Source organism: Salvelinus sp. IW2-2015, linkage group LG5, assembly GCF_002910315.2.
Source record: "Salvelinus sp. IW2-2015 linkage group LG5, ASM291031v2, whole genome shotgun sequence".
Classification (NCBI taxonomy): Eukaryota; Metazoa; Chordata; class Actinopteri; order Salmoniformes; family Salmonidae; genus Salvelinus; species Salvelinus sp. IW2-2015.
Genome location: NC_036844.1, coordinates 34,208,341 through 34,227,056, shown reverse-complemented (window position 1 = coordinate 34,227,056; position 18,716 = coordinate 34,208,341). Strand labels below are relative to the sequence as shown.

General features: G+C 43.9%; 2 protein-coding genes across 2 annotated transcripts; one reads left to right on the top strand and one right to left on the bottom strand.

The window, feature by feature from the left end:
- Positions 1-5,260: 5,260 nt before the first annotated feature.
- Positions 5,261-8,084, top strand: LOC111963739 (myozenin-2). Its single transcript, XM_023987233.2, has 4 exons — positions 5,261-5,336; positions 6,118-6,453; positions 6,539-6,728; positions 7,450-8,084. The coding sequence occupies exons 1-4, from the start codon at positions 5,261-5,263 to the stop codon at positions 7,637-7,639; spliced, it is 792 nt and encodes a 263-aa protein (XP_023843001.1). The 3' UTR covers positions 7,640-8,084.
- A 441-nt stretch (positions 8,085-8,525) lies between these two features.
- LOC111964408 (pre-mRNA-splicing factor RBM22) lies at positions 8,526-17,997 on the bottom strand. Its single transcript, XM_023988308.2, has 11 exons — positions 17,916-17,997; positions 17,451-17,504; positions 16,629-16,658; positions 16,312-16,444; positions 16,055-16,155; positions 15,447-15,619; positions 15,030-15,230; positions 14,687-14,851; positions 14,379-14,488; positions 9,385-9,513; positions 8,526-9,212 (listed from the first exon to the last, which is right to left on the bottom strand). Exons 1-11 carry the CDS (start codon positions 17,967-17,969, stop codon positions 9,070-9,072), a joined length of 1,293 nt encoding a protein of 430 aa, XP_023844076.1. The 5' UTR covers positions 17,970-17,997; the 3' UTR covers positions 8,526-9,069.
- Positions 17,998-18,716: the final 719 nt, after the last annotated feature.

The following is an 18,716-nucleotide window of genomic DNA, read 5'->3' as shown; positions in this document are numbered from 1 at the left end:
TCTGATGGCAGGGTGTAATCATACTAGCCTCTGATGGCAGGGTGTAATCATACTAGTCTCTGATGGCAGGGTGTAATCATACTAGTCTCTGATGGCAGGGTGTAATCATACTAGTCTCTGATGGCAGGGTGTAATCATACTAGCCTCTGATGGCAGGGTGTAATCTATATGCTCTCTGATGGCAGGGTGTAATCATACTAGTCTCTGATGGCAGGGTGTAATCATACTACTCTCTGGAGCAGGGTGTAATCACACTAGCCTCTGATGGCAGGATGTAATCACACTAGCCTCTGATGGCAGGGTGTAATCATACTGCTCTCTGATGGCAGGGTGTAATCACACTAGTCTCTGATGGCAGGTGTAATCATACTAGTCTCTGATGGCAGGGTGTAATCATACTAGCCTCTGATGGCAGGGTGTAATCATACTGCGCTCTGATGACAGGGTGTAATCACACTAGCCTCTGATGGCAGGTGTTTAATAATACTAGTCTCTGATGGCAGGGTGTAATAATACAGCCTCTGATGGCAGGGTGTAATCATACTGCTCTCTGATGGCAGGGTGTAATCACACTAGTTCTTGATGGCAGGGTGTAATCATACTAGTCTCTGATGGCAGGGTGTAATCACACTAGCCTTTGATGGCAGGATGTAATCACACTAGCCTCTGATGGCAGGGTTAATCATACTGCTCTCTGATGGCAGGGTGTAATCATACTGTCTCTGATGGCAGGGTGTAATCATACTACTCTCTGATGGCAGGGTGTAATCATACTAGTCTCTGATGGCAGGTGTAATCATACTACTCTCTGATGGCAGGGTGTAATCATACTAGTCTGATGGCAGGATGTAATCATACTAGTGCTCTGATGGCAGGGTGTAATCACACTAGTCTCTGGTGGCAGGGTGTAATCCTACAACTCTCTGATGGCAGGATGTAATCACACTAGCCTCTGATGGCAGGGTGTAATCATACTGCTCTCTGATGGCAGGGTGTAATCATACTAGTCTCTGATGGCAGGGTGTAATCCTACTAGTCTCTGATGGCAGGGTGTAATCACACTAGTCTCTGGTGGCAGGTGTAATCCTACAACTCTCTGATGGCAGGATGTAATCACACTAGCCTCTGATGGCAGGGTGTAATCATACTGCTCTCTGATGGCAGGGTGTAATCATACTAGTCTCTGATGGCAGGGTGTAATCATACTAGTCCTCTGATGGCAGGGTGTAATCCTACAGTCTCTGATGGCAGGGTGTAATAATACTAGTCTCTGATGGCAGGTGTAATCATACTAGTCTCTGATGGCAGGTGTAATCGATACTAGTCTCTTGATGGCAGGGTGTAATCATACTAGTCTCTGATGGCAGGGTGTGTCATTACTAGTCTCTGATGGCAGGTGTAATCCTAACTCTCTGATGCAGGATGTAATCACACTAGCCTCTGATGGCAGGGTGTAATCATACTGCTCTCTGATGGCAGGGTGTAATCATACTGCTCTCTGATGACAGGATGTAATCATACTGCTCTCTGATGGCAGGATGTAATCATACTGCTCTCTGATGGCAGGGTGTAATCATACTAGTCTCTGATGGCGGGTGTAATAATACTAGTCTCTGATGGCAGGGTGTAATCATACTAGTCTCTGATGGCAGGGTGTAATCATACTGCTCTCTGATGGCAGGATGTAATCATACTAGTCTCTGATGGCAGGGTGTAATCATACTAGCCTCTGATGGCAGGGTGTAATAATACTAGTCTCTGATGGCAGGGTGTAATCACACTAGCCTCTGATGGCATGGTGTAATCAGACTAGTCTCTGATGGCAGGGTGTAATCACACTAGCCTCTGATGGCAGGGTGTAATCATACTGCTCTCTGATGACAGGGTGTAATCATACTAGTCTCTGATGGCAGGGTGTAATAATACTAGTCTCTTATGGCAGGGTGTAATAATACTAGTCTCTGATGGCAGGGTGTAATCATACTGCTCTCTGATGACAGGGTGTAACATACTAGTCTCTGATGGCAGGGTGTAATCATACTGCTCTCTGATGACAGGGTGTAATCATACTAGTCTCTGATGGCAGGGTGTAATAATACTAGTCTCTGATGGCAGGGTGTAATCATACTGCTCTCTGATGGCAGGGTGTAACCTACAACTCTCTGATGGCAGGTGTAATCATACTAGTCTCTGATGACAGGTGTAATCATACTAGTCTCGATGGCAGGGTGTAATCATACTAGTCTCTGATGGCAGGGTGTAATAATACTAGTCTCTGATGGCAGGGTGTAATAATACTAGTCTCTGATGCAGGGTGTAATAATACTAGTCTCTGATGGCAGGGTGTAATCACACTAGCCTCTGAGGCAGGGTGTAATCATACTAGTCTCTGATGCAGGGTGTAATAATACTAGTCTCTGATGGCAGGGTGTAATCACACTAGCCTCTGATGGCAGGGTGTAATCATACTAGTCTCTGATGGCAGGGTGTAATCATACTAGTCTCTGATGGCAGGATGTAATCATACTGCTCTCTGATGACAGGGTGTAATCATACTAGTCTCTGATGGCAGGGTGTAATAATATAGTCTCTGATGGCAGGGTGTAATCACACTAGTCTCTGATGGCAGGTGTAATCATACTAGTCTCTGATGGCAGGTGTAATAATACTAGTCTCTTGATGGCAGGGTGTAATCATACTAGTCTCTGATGGCAGGGTGTAATCATACTAGTCTCTGATGGCAGGGTGTAATCATACTAGTCTCTGATGGCAGGGTGTAATCCTACAACTCTCTGATGGCAGGATGTAATCACACTAGTCTCTGATGGCAGGGTGTAATCACACTAGTCTCTGATGGCAGGGTGTAATCACACTAGTTCTTGATGGCAGGGTGTAATCATACTAGTCTCTGATGGCAGGTGTAATCATACTAGTCTCTGATGGCAGGATGTAATCACACTAGTCTCTGATGGCAGGGTGTAATCACACTAGTCTCTGATGGCAGGGGTGTAATCACACTAGTCTCTGATGGCAGGATGTAATCACACTAGTCTCTGATTGCAGGATGTAATCACACTAGTCTCTGATGGCAGGGTGTAATCACACTAGTCTCTGATGGCAGGGTGTAATTCACACTAGTCTCTGATGGCAGGGTGTAATCCTACAACTCTCTGATGGCAGGGTGTAATCACACTAGTCTCTGATGCAGAGGTGGGAATCACACTAGTCTCTGACTGGCAGGGTGTAATCATACTAGTCTCTGATGGCAGGGTGTAATCCTACAACTCTCTGATGGCAGGGTGTAATCCTACAACTCTCTTGATGGCAGATGTAATCACACTAGCTTCTGATGGCAGGGTGTAATCATACTGCTCTCTGATGGCAGGGTGTAATCATACTAGTCTCTGATGGCAGGGTGGATCATACAGTCTCTGATGGCAGGTGTAATCATACTAGTCTCTTGATGGCAGGGTGTAATCATACTAGTCTCTGATGGCAGGGTGTGAATCATACTAGTCTCTGATGGCAGGTGTAATCATACTTGTCTCTGATGGCAGGGTGTAATCATACTAGTCTCTGATGGCAGGGTGTAATCATACTAGTCTCTGATGGCAGGGTGTAATAATACTAGTCTCTGATGGCAGGGTGTAATAAACTAGTCTCTGATGACAGGGTGTAATCATACTTGCTCTCTGATGGCAGGGTGTAATCATACTAGTCTCGATGGCAGGGTGTAATCACACTAGTCTCTGATGCAGGGTGTAATCATACTAGTCTCTGATGGCAGGTGTAATCATACTAGTCTCTGATGGGAGGGTGTAATCACACTAGTCTCTGATGGCAGGGTGTAATAATACTAGTCTCTGATGGCAGGTGGTAATCATTACTAGTCTCTGATGGCAGGGTGTAATCACACTAGTCTCTGATGGCAGGGTGTAATCATACTAGTCTCTGATGGCAGGATGTAATCACACTAGTCCTCTGATGGCAGGGTGTAATCACACTAGTCTCTGATGGCAGGGTGTAATCACACTAGTCTCTGATGGCAGGGTGTAATCACACTAGTCCTGAGGGAGGGGTAATCATACAGTCTCTGATGGCAGGGTGTAATAATACTAGTCTCTGATGGCAGGGTGTAATCACACTAGTCTCTTGATGGCAGGGTGTAATCATACTAGTCTCTGATGGCAGGGTGTAATCACACTAGTCTCTGATGGCAGGGTGTAATCATACTAGTCTCTGATGGCAGGGTGGTAATTCATACTAGTCTCTGATGGCAGGGGTAATCATACTAGTCTCTGATGGCAGGGGTGTAATCATACTAGTCTCTGATGGCAGGGTGTAATCACACTAGTCTCTGATGGCAGGGTGTAATCACCTAGTCTCTGATGGCAGGGGTAATAATACTAGATCTCTGATGGCAGGGTGTAATCATACTAGTCTCTGATGGCAGGGTGTAATCATACTAGTCTCGATGGCAGGGTGTAATCATACTACTCTCTGATGGCAGGGTGTAATAATACTAGTCTCTGATGGCAGGGTGTAATCATACAACTCTCTGATGCAGGGTGTAATCATACTAGTCTCTGATGGCAGGGTGTAATCACACTAGTCTCTGATGGCAGGGTGTAATCATACTAGTCCTCTGATGGCAGCGGTGTAATCATACTAGGCTCTCTATGGCAGGATGTAATCACACTAGTCTCTGATGGCGGGTGTAATCATACTGCTCTCTGATGGCAGGGTGTAATAACACTAGTCTCTGAGGCAGATTAATCACACTAGTCTCTGATGGCAGGGTGTAATCATATAGTCTCTGATGGCAGGGTGTAATCATACTAGTCTCTGATGGCAGGGTGTTAATCACACTAGTCTCTGATGGCAGGGTGTAATCATACTAGTCTCTGATGGCAGGGTGTAATCACATAGTCTCTGATGGCAGGGTGTAATCATACTAGTCTCTGATGGCAGGGTGTAATCCTACTAGTCTCTGATGGCAGGGGTGTAATTCCTACTAGTCTCTGATGGCAGGTGTTAATCATACTAGTCTCTGGTGGCAGGGTGTAATCAATACTAGTCTCTGATGACAGGGTGTAATCATACTTAGTCTCTGATGGCAGGGTGTAATCATACTAGTCTCTGATGACAGGGTGTAATCATACTAGTCTCTGATGGCAGGGTGTAATCATACAACTCTCTGATGGCAGGGTGTAATCATACAACTCTCTGATGGCAGGGTGTAATCCTATTGACAGGGACGATGCAGGACCCAGACTGTGACCTGGCCAAGCAGAGGAAACAGTTGGTCCAGGAACTGTGCATGGAAAAACAAGGAGGTATGGCAACCACCACAGTCCACAGAGGGAGTCAAGACTCAGGACGAGCTATTGAAAAAGAAGGCCTCATTGCATTATTATTTTATAGGAGAATTCCAGTATCTTTTGTTTCACTTTCAATCCTATTTGATCCAGAAAAGTTCATATATTCAAGCTCAACAGGGCAAACGGCATTCCCTCTGAGCTCAACTGTGAGAGTTGTGAATTATGAGGGAGTGAAGGGAGCGAGAATCCAGTAATGTATATCACTCCAGGGGAGGAATATCATTATGCTGAGGCGAGGTGTGACTCATAGTAGCAGGGTGGGGCAGAGCCATGAATCCAACATACATGACCTCATAACAAGAACAGCATGTCCCATACTCCTACAAGTGTCATGTTTAATGATTAAACATCTCCAGCAATCAAACACCTTCCTGAAGTAACCATCCTCAATCAGGGTCTGAAAACAGAACTCAATGTGCCAGAATCAGATACTGTTACAAACAGTGAGAGGTTAGCTGTATGATGTGTCTGCAATTCAGTCATGTACTGTTAGAGCCAGTTAGCCATATTCTATTGAACACCGAAGACATGGAGAACTTTGAATCAATCCAGCCCCAGCTTGGGCAGTGGCTTTGCTTGTAAGGTAAAGAGGTCACTACAATCAAGTCAAAAGACTGGAGGATATTGATACGTTAGTCTGTGTTTACCTCTCTACTTATTTGATTGTTCATCTGTCTACACTATCTACGTGTCTGCCTTTGTATGTTCTCTTGTCTCTGTGTTGCTGACACCTCAGAGCACTTTGACCTGGGAAAGAAGATCAGCGTTCCTCGGGATGTGATGATGGAAGAGCTTAACCTGCGGTCTAACAGAGGTTCCAGAATGTACCAGGAGAGACAGAAGAGGGTGGAGAGGTTCACCTTGGAGAACGTAGCACCAGACACTCACAGGGTGGTGCCCCTCGACCCCCAGCAGCCAGACCATAGCAGTACACACAACCAGGGAGCCTTACAAGGGGGGAAGAATAATTACCACACAGAGGTCTATATTGGACAACCAGGAAGAAACAGCCTAGTGAGATCCCTGAAGAACACAATAGCCAGTAAGGGAAACCCCAGTGTCCTGGCCCCAGGTAACTGAGTGAGAGAGTGTCTGTCTGTCTGATGGAAGGGGACAGGGTATTACCCCTACAATAACAATCCACCTCTCCCTCAAAGGTTACAATGGGCCTCTGAAAGAAGTTCCTCATGAGAGGTTCAACGTCACTGTGATTCCCAAGTCCTACTGCTCCCCATGGCAGGTTCAGGACCAGAACGGTAACAGTGACAAGCTGCTATCTGCCATCTCTGCCCATCTCCCTGAGCTGCCACAGAAGCTCACCCCAAACAACTACAGGTGCTTCAACAGGTGAGCCCAAGTGACTGGCTCTATAGCCTGCCCTTGACCACTCCCTACACCACCACAAAGCTTGTGGTTGACTAACCAAAGTGTGCATTTTTGAGAAATACTCAAGAGTCAACCTTTCAGTACAGTCAAAGAATGTTCTAGGCTTCTGGTTTCCTCCTTGGCTGGCTTCTGAAACCTCTTTCTAAAAGGCTGTCTGCTTGTGAAACCAGAATCTGGCGCTGGCTCACACCAGACTGGGCCACTGAGTAAAGCGTCTATTTTAAAACACAGTCTGTAAGCTGATGCCCACACAACTCTAGAAAACACTCAAGACAGATTTATATCAAGATACAAAGGTAAATTACTAATCAGAACTAGTCATCTGTTTGATTAAACTTTAATTAAACTTTGAGTATCTACTCACCATGCTACCATGACCCACACACACACCAGAGGCCTTTTGATCAGAGACATTTTATTTAATCTGTGGTTTAGGGAAAGGGGGATACCTAGTCAGATGTCCAACAATTTATTCAACTGAAATATGTCTTCCGCATTTAACCCAACCCCTCTGAATCAGAGGTGCAGAAGGCCGCCTTAATCGACATCCATGTCTTCGGCGCCCGGGGAACAGTGGGTTAACTGCCTTGCTCAGGGGCAGAATGACAGATTTTTACCTTGTCGGCCTGGGAATTCGTTTGACTTACTAACTGTAGATCCTGACACCCATGTATTTCTGTAGGGCCCCGATGCCATTTGGGGGGACAGCAGGTAGTGTGAGGATGTTCCCCCTGCCTGGGTTTGAGCTCCTGCAGGCCCATACTGAACCGAGTCGAACCTGGGAGAGCATATGTGACCGGCCCAACTTCAACCGCACCCCAAGGGGCTGGGCTGCCCACTACACTGCTGAAACGGAGACTTCAGACCTCTGAGCCCATGGCTGTGACGGAGAGCATCATGGGTAACTTGTGACTGACTGACCAACAAATAATATTTAGTTATATATGCTGGAAGGTGATTTGTTGATCAGTCTCGACTCTCCTGTAAAGGCGGCTTCAATGTCGAACGTGCTCCATGACAGCTTTAGATGACCTCGTTACACTCTTACAGACATGAACTGCAAGTCCAAATAGTGGATACTAATGTGCAATTTTCTAGCATGTAATCACTTTAGAAAAATAATGTTCTCTCCTTGTCTTGTTCTGCCACAACTAATGATATCCACAATGTCTTAGACCAGGTCATACTTCATCAAGGTCACAACTTGTTCAATTATGCTATTACAAAAAAAAAAAAAAAACACACTTTAAAAGAAAGGATAATATGTTTAATGAAGCAAAAAACGTGAACCATACACTTTTCACAGTTATAATAAAAGACGTTGACAATGCTGTGGAGTCATGGACACCTTTATCAATCTTAGATAATAGTGCCACCACATGGAAGTAAAATGGTCTTAACAATTGGATGTTCTGAAGACCGTTAACATCTGACAATTCTGCATAAAATGCATTATAAGGAAAAAACATTTGTAGAAATGGCGACATTCTCTTCTATAAGGTTCAGTACAATATGCACAACTTGCAAACGTAACCCTCCCCCCTTTCAAATCTACAAGCCAGAGATAGAACATAAAGGTAACTGCCAAAATAAAGGAAACACTTCAGAAAATGAGGGATACAAAGTGTATTGAAAGCAGGTGTTTCCACACAGGTGTGGTTACTGAGTTCATTAAGCAATTAACTTCCCATCGTGCATAAAAATGCCCAGTTGCCCATTATTTTGGCTACCATGGTTAGAAGAGATCAGTGACTTAAAAAAAAAAAAAAAGGGGTCTCATAGGAGCATAGGGGGTTTAAAATGTGTGTGTGTCTCAGTCACCAGGTCTCAACCCAATTGAACACTTACGGGAGGTTCTGGAGCTGCGTCTGAGACAGCGTTTTCCACCACCATCAACAAAACACCAAATGAATGAATTTCTTGTGGAAGAATGGGTGTCGCATCCCTCCAATAAAGTTCCAGACGCTTGTAGAGTTCTATGCCAAGGCGCATTGAAGCGGTTCTGGCTTGTGGTGGCCCAACGCCCTATTAAGACACTTTGTTTCCTTTATTTTGGCAGTTACCTGTAGGTTCGATGGAGGAAGGTATAACGAATCATTTAAAACTATACTGTTCAGCACTCCAGTTTCCTAACGAGCAAGACCTTGCTGGTGCACAAAACAGAGGTTCTTCTCCATTACGCTTATATAAAAGAAGCATCTCACATCTGTGAACTGTGACTATAGTCACTGTGTCGGTTATTAATAGGGCGAAATTGGTCAAATTATCACGATGTTAATCATAAACCGTGAGGTACGAGGGTCTAGGAGCCTCCGTGACGGCTGGCGTGTGCACCCATGCGCTGTGGATCCTGGGAGGGGTAGTGGACATGACCAGGGGGCCTCATGCCCATGGGAGGGGGCATCCCCATGGGGTCCATGGAGTGGAACATGGGTGGCCCAAAGCCTGTAGGGAAAGAAACACCACAGGCTATAAAATCTTAGTTGAGGGGGATACAAAAATAAACTTGTCCTAATTTACTCTGTCTATCTGTACTTCAGAGGACAACACAATGAAAACACTTTWAAAAAATGTTTTATTTGTGGTCCACTTCAGGGGAGGGGGGTTCTTGTTTTACCTGGAGGGGGGGGCATAGCCACACCAGGGGGTGGGGGTAGACTGATGTTCATGACAGGAGGAGCTGAGTTTGGGCCCAGGTTGAAGTAGTTGGTAGGGGTGTCTTCATCCACAGGCGGTGGAGGTAGAGCTGCAGGACAGACACAGAGCTGTCTCTTATACACATCTAGATGTGTATAAGAGACAGGAGCAATCGTTAGCAAGCTTGTGTGTACAGAGGAGCACAAGAATTAGAAACACATCTTAACTTTTTGTAGTTAATAAATCCAATGTGAAACATATAACTATAGTATCCTTAACTAGCATTGAAAAAGTTTATCCATTCTTTTAAAACATCTCTCCCTCATTTCTGAATCATGCTTGTAACGTCATCAGTAGGCTACAGTAACCTAGGCTTCAGTAACCTAGGCTTCAGAGGGGAGGAGCAGATAGCCTACACGCACACCTACTAGCAAAGACTTCCAGCTGGCAGGCGGAAGCTGGAATACGTTCGAGTGACAGAGTAAGGGTTTTGCATAGGCGCTTTGTGGCACGACTGGGATTTTGGGGGGGAATGTAATAGAGCGTTATTAACCGCTTGTAACGTCATCAGTAGGCTACAGTAACCTAGGCTTCAGTAACCTAGGCTTCAGAGGGGAGGAGCAGATAGCCTACACGCACACCTACTAGCAAAGACTTCCAGCTGGCAGGCGGAAGCTGGAATACGTTCGAGTGACAGAGTAAGGGTTTTGCATAGGCGCTTTGTGGCACGACTGGGATTTTTGGGGGGAATGTAATAGAGCGTTATTAACCGCTTGTAACGTCATCAGTAGGCTACAGTAACCTAGGCTTCAGTAACCTAGGCTTCAGAGGGGAGGAGCAGATAGCCTACACGCACACCTACTAGCAAAGACTTCCAGCTGGCAGGCGGAAGCTGGAATACGTTCGAGTGACAGAGTAAGGGTTTTGCATAGGCGCTTTGTGGCACGACTGGGATTTTTGGGGGGAATGTAATAGAGCGTTATTAACCGCTTGTAACGTCATCAGTAGGCTACAGTAACCTAGGCTTCAGTAACCTAGGCTTCAGAGGGGAGGAGCAGATAGCCTACACGCACACCTACTAGCAAAGACTTCCAGCTGGCAGGCGGAAGCTGGAATACGTTCGAGTGACAGAGTAAGGGTTTTGCATAGGCGCTTTGTGGCACGACTGGGATTTTTGGGGGGAATGTAATAGAGCGTTATTAACCGGTTACCCATGCATAAACATGTTTAGCATCTCCAGGCCTCCACACATACAAGTCGCTGATGCGTACCTTTGGAACGTCGACAAGTCTAATAAATCAATGCAATATACACCATCACAATAAATCCATTATTTTTGTCAGGTCTAAAGAAACATTATGATATGAAGAAAATGGATTTCAGAAGAACAGAATGAGTTGGCCTCCTGTATGCCATCTGGCTATGCATGACGCTGTAGGCTGGTTCGTTTAGCTGAAAATATATGCTTATAAGTGCCATTATTTTATAGTAAGACTAATATAATTGAACTTAGCTGAATAAATAATAAAGGATAGTTTCCCCATTCTGGTGCGAGAATGCATGCATACGAATTGGCTATGTTGAGTGTAAAAGTTATCATTTGAAACAGGTCCGAAACTGTAGATTTAGAGTTATTTGCCAACTCTAGTTGTGAATGATACAAACCTTAGAAACCAAAACATATATAGGCTATTGATGATTTGAGAAAGTAGTAAAAAAAAAAAAAGTGTTTAAAGCGTGTGCTCTGTTCCTTGCCTCAGGCTGCACTCTGTATGCCACGGGCTCTTCAAACATGTTCCTGCAGCTACCCAATACTTAATTTGGGAAACCAAGTGAAATCTGCTCAGGAACACAAATAGTAACGTGTTTTCACAACGACAAAAAAATCATTAAACTGTTGACAGCCCCACTCTCTTCACGCTGGTGGAAGAAACGCGAGAAGAGAAAATGGAAACTCGGTGATGAGATATTCTGTAGCTAAAAAGGTAAATGTTTCAACCTGTTAATTATGAAAACATAAAAACATGCCCTATTACCAGGCTATTCAAATACAAATTAACTATAGGCTGAATTTATTTAATTTATGCTAGACCAATAATGTTCCAAAGAGATCTCAAACCAGTAATTTTTATGCCGTGTGTAATATACAGTAGGCTAGGGCTGGGCGACATGGCCAAAAATCTAATTTCCCGATATAGGTCATTTCATATCCCGATAACGATACATATCACCATATAGACATTCTGTAAATTCAATGAATAAATAGTTTATATAAAATGACCACACAAACAGGCCTATTTCTTTTACATTTTGAATTATACTCAACAAATAAAATGTATTTGCATTTGGCACCTTGGGTCGAGTGTTAGCACCAACTCACGAAACCCGTTTCTCGACCGTGTAAATTGGTGCCATGTCTTTGCAGACGTAAGTTGTAACGGCAGCTGCTCTCTCCTTCCATCTTCGTGATTTTTTGCCATATGGTGTGTTGCGTGAAAAAGCCTCTTGCAACATCTGAGTCTGGGGTTTGTTTTGAGCACTCAACTGTAGTTTTTTGGGTCTCATCTGTAGACTTTCTCCATACTGTTTCACATGATTCTTGCGTAGGTGGTAAAGGAAGTTAGTGGTGTTTGAGCCTGTTGTCGGGACCGRCCTGTGGCATATTTTGCWGAGGACGTATTTCTGGTCCGTGTCAGACTGTTCATACCCAAACCACGTCCATGMGACTGAAGTAGCCCCTCTGTTAGGTACGAGYTCTGTGTCTCCGTGCTCTGTCACGTTCACTCTCCTTCATGTTTGTTTGTGTTGCAAATTACCTTCCACGCAAAGCGACGTCCAATTGACTAAAATATTGCAGTATCGTGTGATTTGYGACAACTAAATAAACGATAGAGCATAATATGAAACGATAGAAAAATGTCTATCGTCCCACGATATACAGTTGAAGTCGGAAGTTTACATACACTTAGGTTGGAGATATTAAAACTCGTTTATCAACCACTCTGCAAATTTCTTGCTAACAAACTATAGTTTTGGTAAGTCGGTTAGGACATCTACTTTGTGCATGACAAGTGATTTTTCCAACAATTGTTTACAGACAGACTATTTCACTTATAATTCACTGTATCACAATTCCAGTGGGTCAGAAGTTTACATACACTAAGTTGACTGTGCCTTTAAACAGCCTGGAAAATTCCAGTAAATTATGTAATGGCTTTAGAAGCTTCTGAAAGGCTAATTGACATCCTTTGAGTCAATTGGAGGTGTACCTGTGGATGTATTTCAAGGCCAACCTTCAAAATCAGTGCCTCTTTGCTTGACATCATGGGAAAATCAAAAGAAATCAGCCAAGACCTCAGATTTTTTTTTTGTAGACCTCCACAAGTCTGGTTCATCCTTGGGAGCATTTTCCAAACGCCTGAAGGTACCACGTCCAAACAATAGTACGCAAGTATAAACACCATGAGACGACGCAGCCGCCATACTGCTCAGGAAGGAGACGCTTTCTGTCTCCTAGAGATTAACGTACTTTGGTGCGAAAAGTGAAATCAATTCCAGAACAACAGCAAAGGACCATGTGAAGATGCTGGAGGAAACAGGTACAAACGTATCTATACCCACAGTAAAACGAGTCCTATATCAACATAACCTGAAAGGCTGCTCAGCAAGAAAGAGGGCACTGCTCCAAAACCGCCATAAAATAACCAGACTACGGTTTGCAGCTGCACATGGGGACAAAGATTGTACTTTTTGGAGAAATGTCCTCTGGTCTGATGAAACAAAAATGGAACTGTTTGGCCATAATGACCATCGTTATGTTTGGAGGAAAAAGGGGGAGGCTTGCAAACCGAAGAACATCAGCCCAACCAATATTGAAGCAACATCTCAAGACATCAGTCAGGAAGTTAAAGCTTGGTCCCAAATGGGTCTTCCAAATGGACAATGACCTTAAGGATGCTTCCAAAGTTGTGGCAAAATGGCTTAAGGACAACAAAGTCAAGGTATTGAAGTGGCCATCACAAAGCCATGACCTCAACCCTGTAGAACATTTGTGGGCAGAACTGAAATAGCGTGTGCGAGCAAGGAGGCCTACAAACCTGACTCAGTTACACCAGCTCTGTCAGGAGGAATGGGCCAAAATTCACCCAACTTATTGGGGGAAGCTTGTGGAAGGCTACCCAAGATGTTTGACCCAAGTTAAACAATTTAAAGGCAATGCTACCAAATACTAATTGAGTGTATGTAAACTTCTGACCCACTGGGAATGTGATGAACGAAATAAAAGCTGAAATAAATCATTCTCTACTATTATTCTGACATTTCACATACTTAAAATAAAGTGGTGATCCTAACCTAAGACAGGGAATTTTTACTAGGATTAAATGTCAGGAATTGTGAAAAACTGAGTTTAAATGTATTTGGCTAAGGTGTATGTAAACTTCCGACTTCAACTGTATATCATCATATCGCCCAGCCCTACAGTAGGCCATGTATTGTATAACAGCGCAATCATTATTTTAATTAATTAAWTGAACTTCTTTCTTTAAATTAATCAATCACAGTGAGGTGAGTTTTAAAAGCACGTACTGTTTTGATGATAAGTGTTTGATGTGATTTCGATTGCATTGATGTCARAGTGGTTAGAGGGACAATAGAGTCCTGAGTACCAGATCATTARTGACCTGATGAGTGTTAGCGAGTTGGGTACTACTAATGCATGTCCTGAGGGCACAAGAGATTATCGTGACCGAGTCACGTAGAATTTTACTGCGGTCATGACTACCGGTGTGGTGATAATACGGTCACCGCGACAACCCTGGTTCCATTCTTCTAGCCTCCTTCTCAAACCCCATTGGAAGAGGTCTRAGGTCACTCATCCTCTGACCTTCTCATCTAATGAGGATGAGGTGAGAGACAGAGGTAGCTAGGAAACAAGGAAATTAAATTGAGATTCTCCCCGTGTATAGCTCTCACCTCCAGGCAATCCAGGTACAGGCTCTAGCTTCAGCCCCATCTCAGTCAGCCCTTCTCCCCTTCCGTCCTTCCCCCCTCTCCCGTCCCTCCTTCCCCCCTCTCCCTGGGACCTGGAACAGAATAACACACAGTCAATCCATCACATCAACTCATGTCACACTGGAGGTGTTTTTACTTGCAATATCTGTGATAACAGAGCAATCAGTCAACAGAAACACAGGTACCTGCTGCCACAGCCACCTGTCACTAGTATTAGAAACCACAGGTGGAAGTGTATGAGACTGTCATATCATAGGATGGTACTTTACCTGCCCCATTTGACGTTGAGTCTGCGACCGTTGATAATGAGCTTGTTRAAGGATTTCTCAGCAGCTAACTCTGCAGCCTGACGGGTGGCAAACTGGATGAAGGCACACTGCTGCCTCTGAACGATGGTGGTGGTTCGGATCTCCCCAAACTGGTAAAAATGGTTCCTGTTGGGGAGCAGGAACAAGCAGTTATATTGGCTCATTTATCCCCCCTCCTCTCCCCTGTAACTATTCCACAGGTCATTCCTGTAAATGAGAATGTGTTTTCAATYAACTTACCTGGTAAGTGAGCCCAGTCTGCTTCATTTGGAGTAAAAATGTATTATTCTGGGCAGGCACTCACCTGAGCTCAGAGTCTGTGATGGAGTCTCCGAGCCCCCCCACGTACAGTGTAGTGATGGATTTGTCCTCTGGAGTGTCCAGTCTCGGCATGGTGGAGGCTCTCTTCAGCAGCTTGTCAGCCACAGGGTCGTTGATACCATAGTAACGGTCCTTAATGTTCTGGTCTGCCAGGGGATCGTCTGGATCAGTWGGCTTCTCATGCCTGGAGTGCAGTAGTTCAGAGATAATGAGAGTTAAAGCAAAACGTCTGTCAACATCTTGGAAACAATCTTCTTATCTTGGCCAATGTAGAGAACCAGACCTGTGCCACTGCATTGACTTTTTTTCCATTGGCTCATAAGTCAACAACTGCCCGATGTTTAACATGTGTCACGTATTTCTTTGCACCTATGGTTTCATGATGTTGAAAGTTGCTCACCTGTAAGGACACTCCTCTCCTCTCTTACACTCTCCCTTCACCCAGAAGGAGCAGATGTGTGGTCTGTTCCTCTTGTAGTAAGGCGTGGTGCGGGCTAGCTTCAGCAGCATGTCACTAGAGCTGGGGGCCTTACCCAGGAGACCCACCGGCCGGGTACCATCAGAGTTCCCTATCTGCAGTCAGGAGAGAGCGAAWGTCAAGTGGATGCATTTCACCCCATTTAAACCATTTCATTTACCAGATCTCATGAAGACTGAAATAATGACGAATGACCTGGCCACGGAAGGTCCACAACTAAGACCAGAGGACCAAAGACCAGATATTTCTGGGTGGTYCTTATGAATAAGTCATGTGACTTGGCGAGTAAACATTGTCTGGAATCKTCAAGGGAAAATGAGAAGGGTCAAAGGGTGCTATCTGAACCCTCTTGGCATTGAACACACTGTAAGGATATTTACGAAGCAAGCAGAATTAGGCTAGACGACAGAATGTAAACATTGATCTCTCTGGTAACATTACTGCCGTCACACAATTAGAAGTTTACACACGGGACTCAGATAATAATGTTACCAACTACCTTCGATCTTGAATAAGGGAAAATACATCACCTCTCTTTCCATGTTCTGTGTGTAGTATTCCTTGTTGACATCTGATTTTGGCACGTCGTCCTTGATTGACAGACCAGTGTCTCGGACCTGTATTGGCAAGCCTAGATGAAGGAGTAATRAAAATTAACATCCACCCTGAACTTGTCGGACATGCAATTTTTTTWTWTTTTTTATACCTGTACAATTCTCTGTGTGTGTGTAGTCATTCTCTGGATGGTACAGATAACCTGTTCCAAACCCTGTCCTTGTTGACTCACCATACTCTAGATCCAGTAGGCAGGTCTGACAGACATTCTTTATCTTGCTGCACGTCTGGCACGCCTCTGTCTTCTTGAAGCGCATGCGGGTCCCAGGACACCATCGGAACACAGTGAATGGTCTGGCACATATCTAAGGAGGACATAGCGGAAGCAGGAGGTCAGTGAAGGTTTAGATTGCAGTGGCATACTCTGTAGCAGGGTACTCTACTTATGTACAGGGTTTCTCCTCAGAACCTATGTTGGAAAACTCTGCTATATGTGTAACTGTGACTGATTAATCCAATTGAGCATTAATGCACTTGTGAATTTCTTACCTTGCACTCCTTGCCATACTTCTCCTTGGTCTAGCAAAAAAAACAGATTGTGATACAGGATGAGTACTTGTTTTGAATTACCATATGTAGAAGGACATGTCAATTAAAGATTCAGCTACATGGACATACATTTTGCAAAAAGGTGGTTAACTCCTCGCTCTCGAAAACTCTAGGCAGCCTTCTGCCAACAGTTCTCAGCCATTAGCTTTGCCCATGACTGCCTAGAGTGAGCTACAGTCAYGACACTGTGTTTTAACGCTTAGAAACGTCAATCAATGCTTGGGATATGGCTTTCGAACTACATGGYCCTTACCTTATATCAGAGAAAAACATAGGTATAACAAAAATAAGCACTTATTGTATCGGTTTTGAACAGATCCATACAGCTACGGGTGACTCCATCTGACAATCTACACTTCTGCTGCACTTCCCGAGTTACGCTTACACACAGGTGTTTGGCGCATGAGAGWTCGCAAATTAGCACAGGTGGTCACCTCTTGTCTTCCGTCTCCAAACATGGATATATGGCTACACTAAACCTATGAAGGTGTGTATCAATTAACCTTTTTTTTAACAATTATTTAWCGCTGATATATAACAGTCTAGGTCCTTCCAAAAACGTACCGCAAGTGATACGTGTTAATGTTCAGACTGAGTGTCGGGGATCTTAATACAACTTCCCCCTACAGAAGACGYTCTTCGTCCAATGACTTGTGGTATGTGTAATGTAACTGTTAATGAACGGATACTCATGATAATGGGCTAACGTTAGTTAGCTCCCAGAGAACATTAACCCGAAGTCAGAGAATTGATTAAACGTACCATTCGAATATAAGGATTCTCTCCAAGACATGTCTGGCAGAGAATRGGGAAATCCTGTGGAAGGGAAGATGGCAACAAACAAAACAATTAACGTTAGCTAGCTAACATACAGTAGCTACTAGTAACGTGGTTAGCTAACGATAAAGCTAAAATCTGATATTTAAAAAATGTGCTAGCTAGCTACTTTGAATAATCGATTAAATAGTTAAAGAACATTACATTTTTAACTACGCAGCTGTGAATGTTTATTTTGCTAACTATTAAAAAGGGCAACGACTTAGCTAACTAGAAACCATCGGATTTGTCATTAAAGTTAGCTAACGTTAGTTAGCTAAGCGAGCTCCCAGGAAAACACTAAACGTATCTCGGGTACCACTGCTTATTGACACAATCAATATCGCAGAATAACAATTACATATTACATTTTCCTTTCAGATTAACTGAAAAATATCAGTTAAAACATACCGCGTCTTCCCAATTTTGTCTATTGTAAGTGTTAGCTCCTAAAGATGTCGCCATTTTAGAAATCCTCTGTCAGTGTCTTCCCGGTAATCACTAGTTACCACAACCACAAAGTCATAAACCACGCCCATTTCTAAAATGTATATATGTTTTTTAATCTGATCTTAAACCTAACCTTAACCACACTGCTAACCTTATGCTTAACGCTAACTTTAAACTAAGCCCGAAAGCACATTTTTGTTTGCATGAATTTTTACGATAGCCAATTTTGACTTTGTGGTTATAGTAACTAATATAATCTAATGCTTTGCACTAGATGACCAWTGGGGGCGCTGTGTTGAAGCCACAGTGCCTCCATCTTGGCACTCCTCCACCGTTGTAAACAAATATTTTGGACGCTATAGAAATTTGTTAATGTCTACATTTGTTTTTGCCACATTTATTCTATTACTGACACCTTAATACATACTTTTAAATGATATTATGTGAGCTAAAACTAAACATAAAAACATTAAAAAATTAAACATAAAACATTTGTAAAACATAAAAAAATTATAACATTTCTTGACGACACAACAGTGCTAGGCCTGATAACCGACAGCGATGAAACAGCCTATAGGGAGGAGGTCAGAGACCTGGCAGTGTGGTGCCAGGACAACAACCTCTCCCTCAATGTGAGCAAGACAAAGGAGCTGATCGTGGACTACAGGAAAAGGCGGGCCGAACAGGCCCGCGGCTGTAGTRGAGCGGGTCGAGCCTTTCCTTGGTGTCCACATCACCAACGAACTATCATGGTCCAAACAC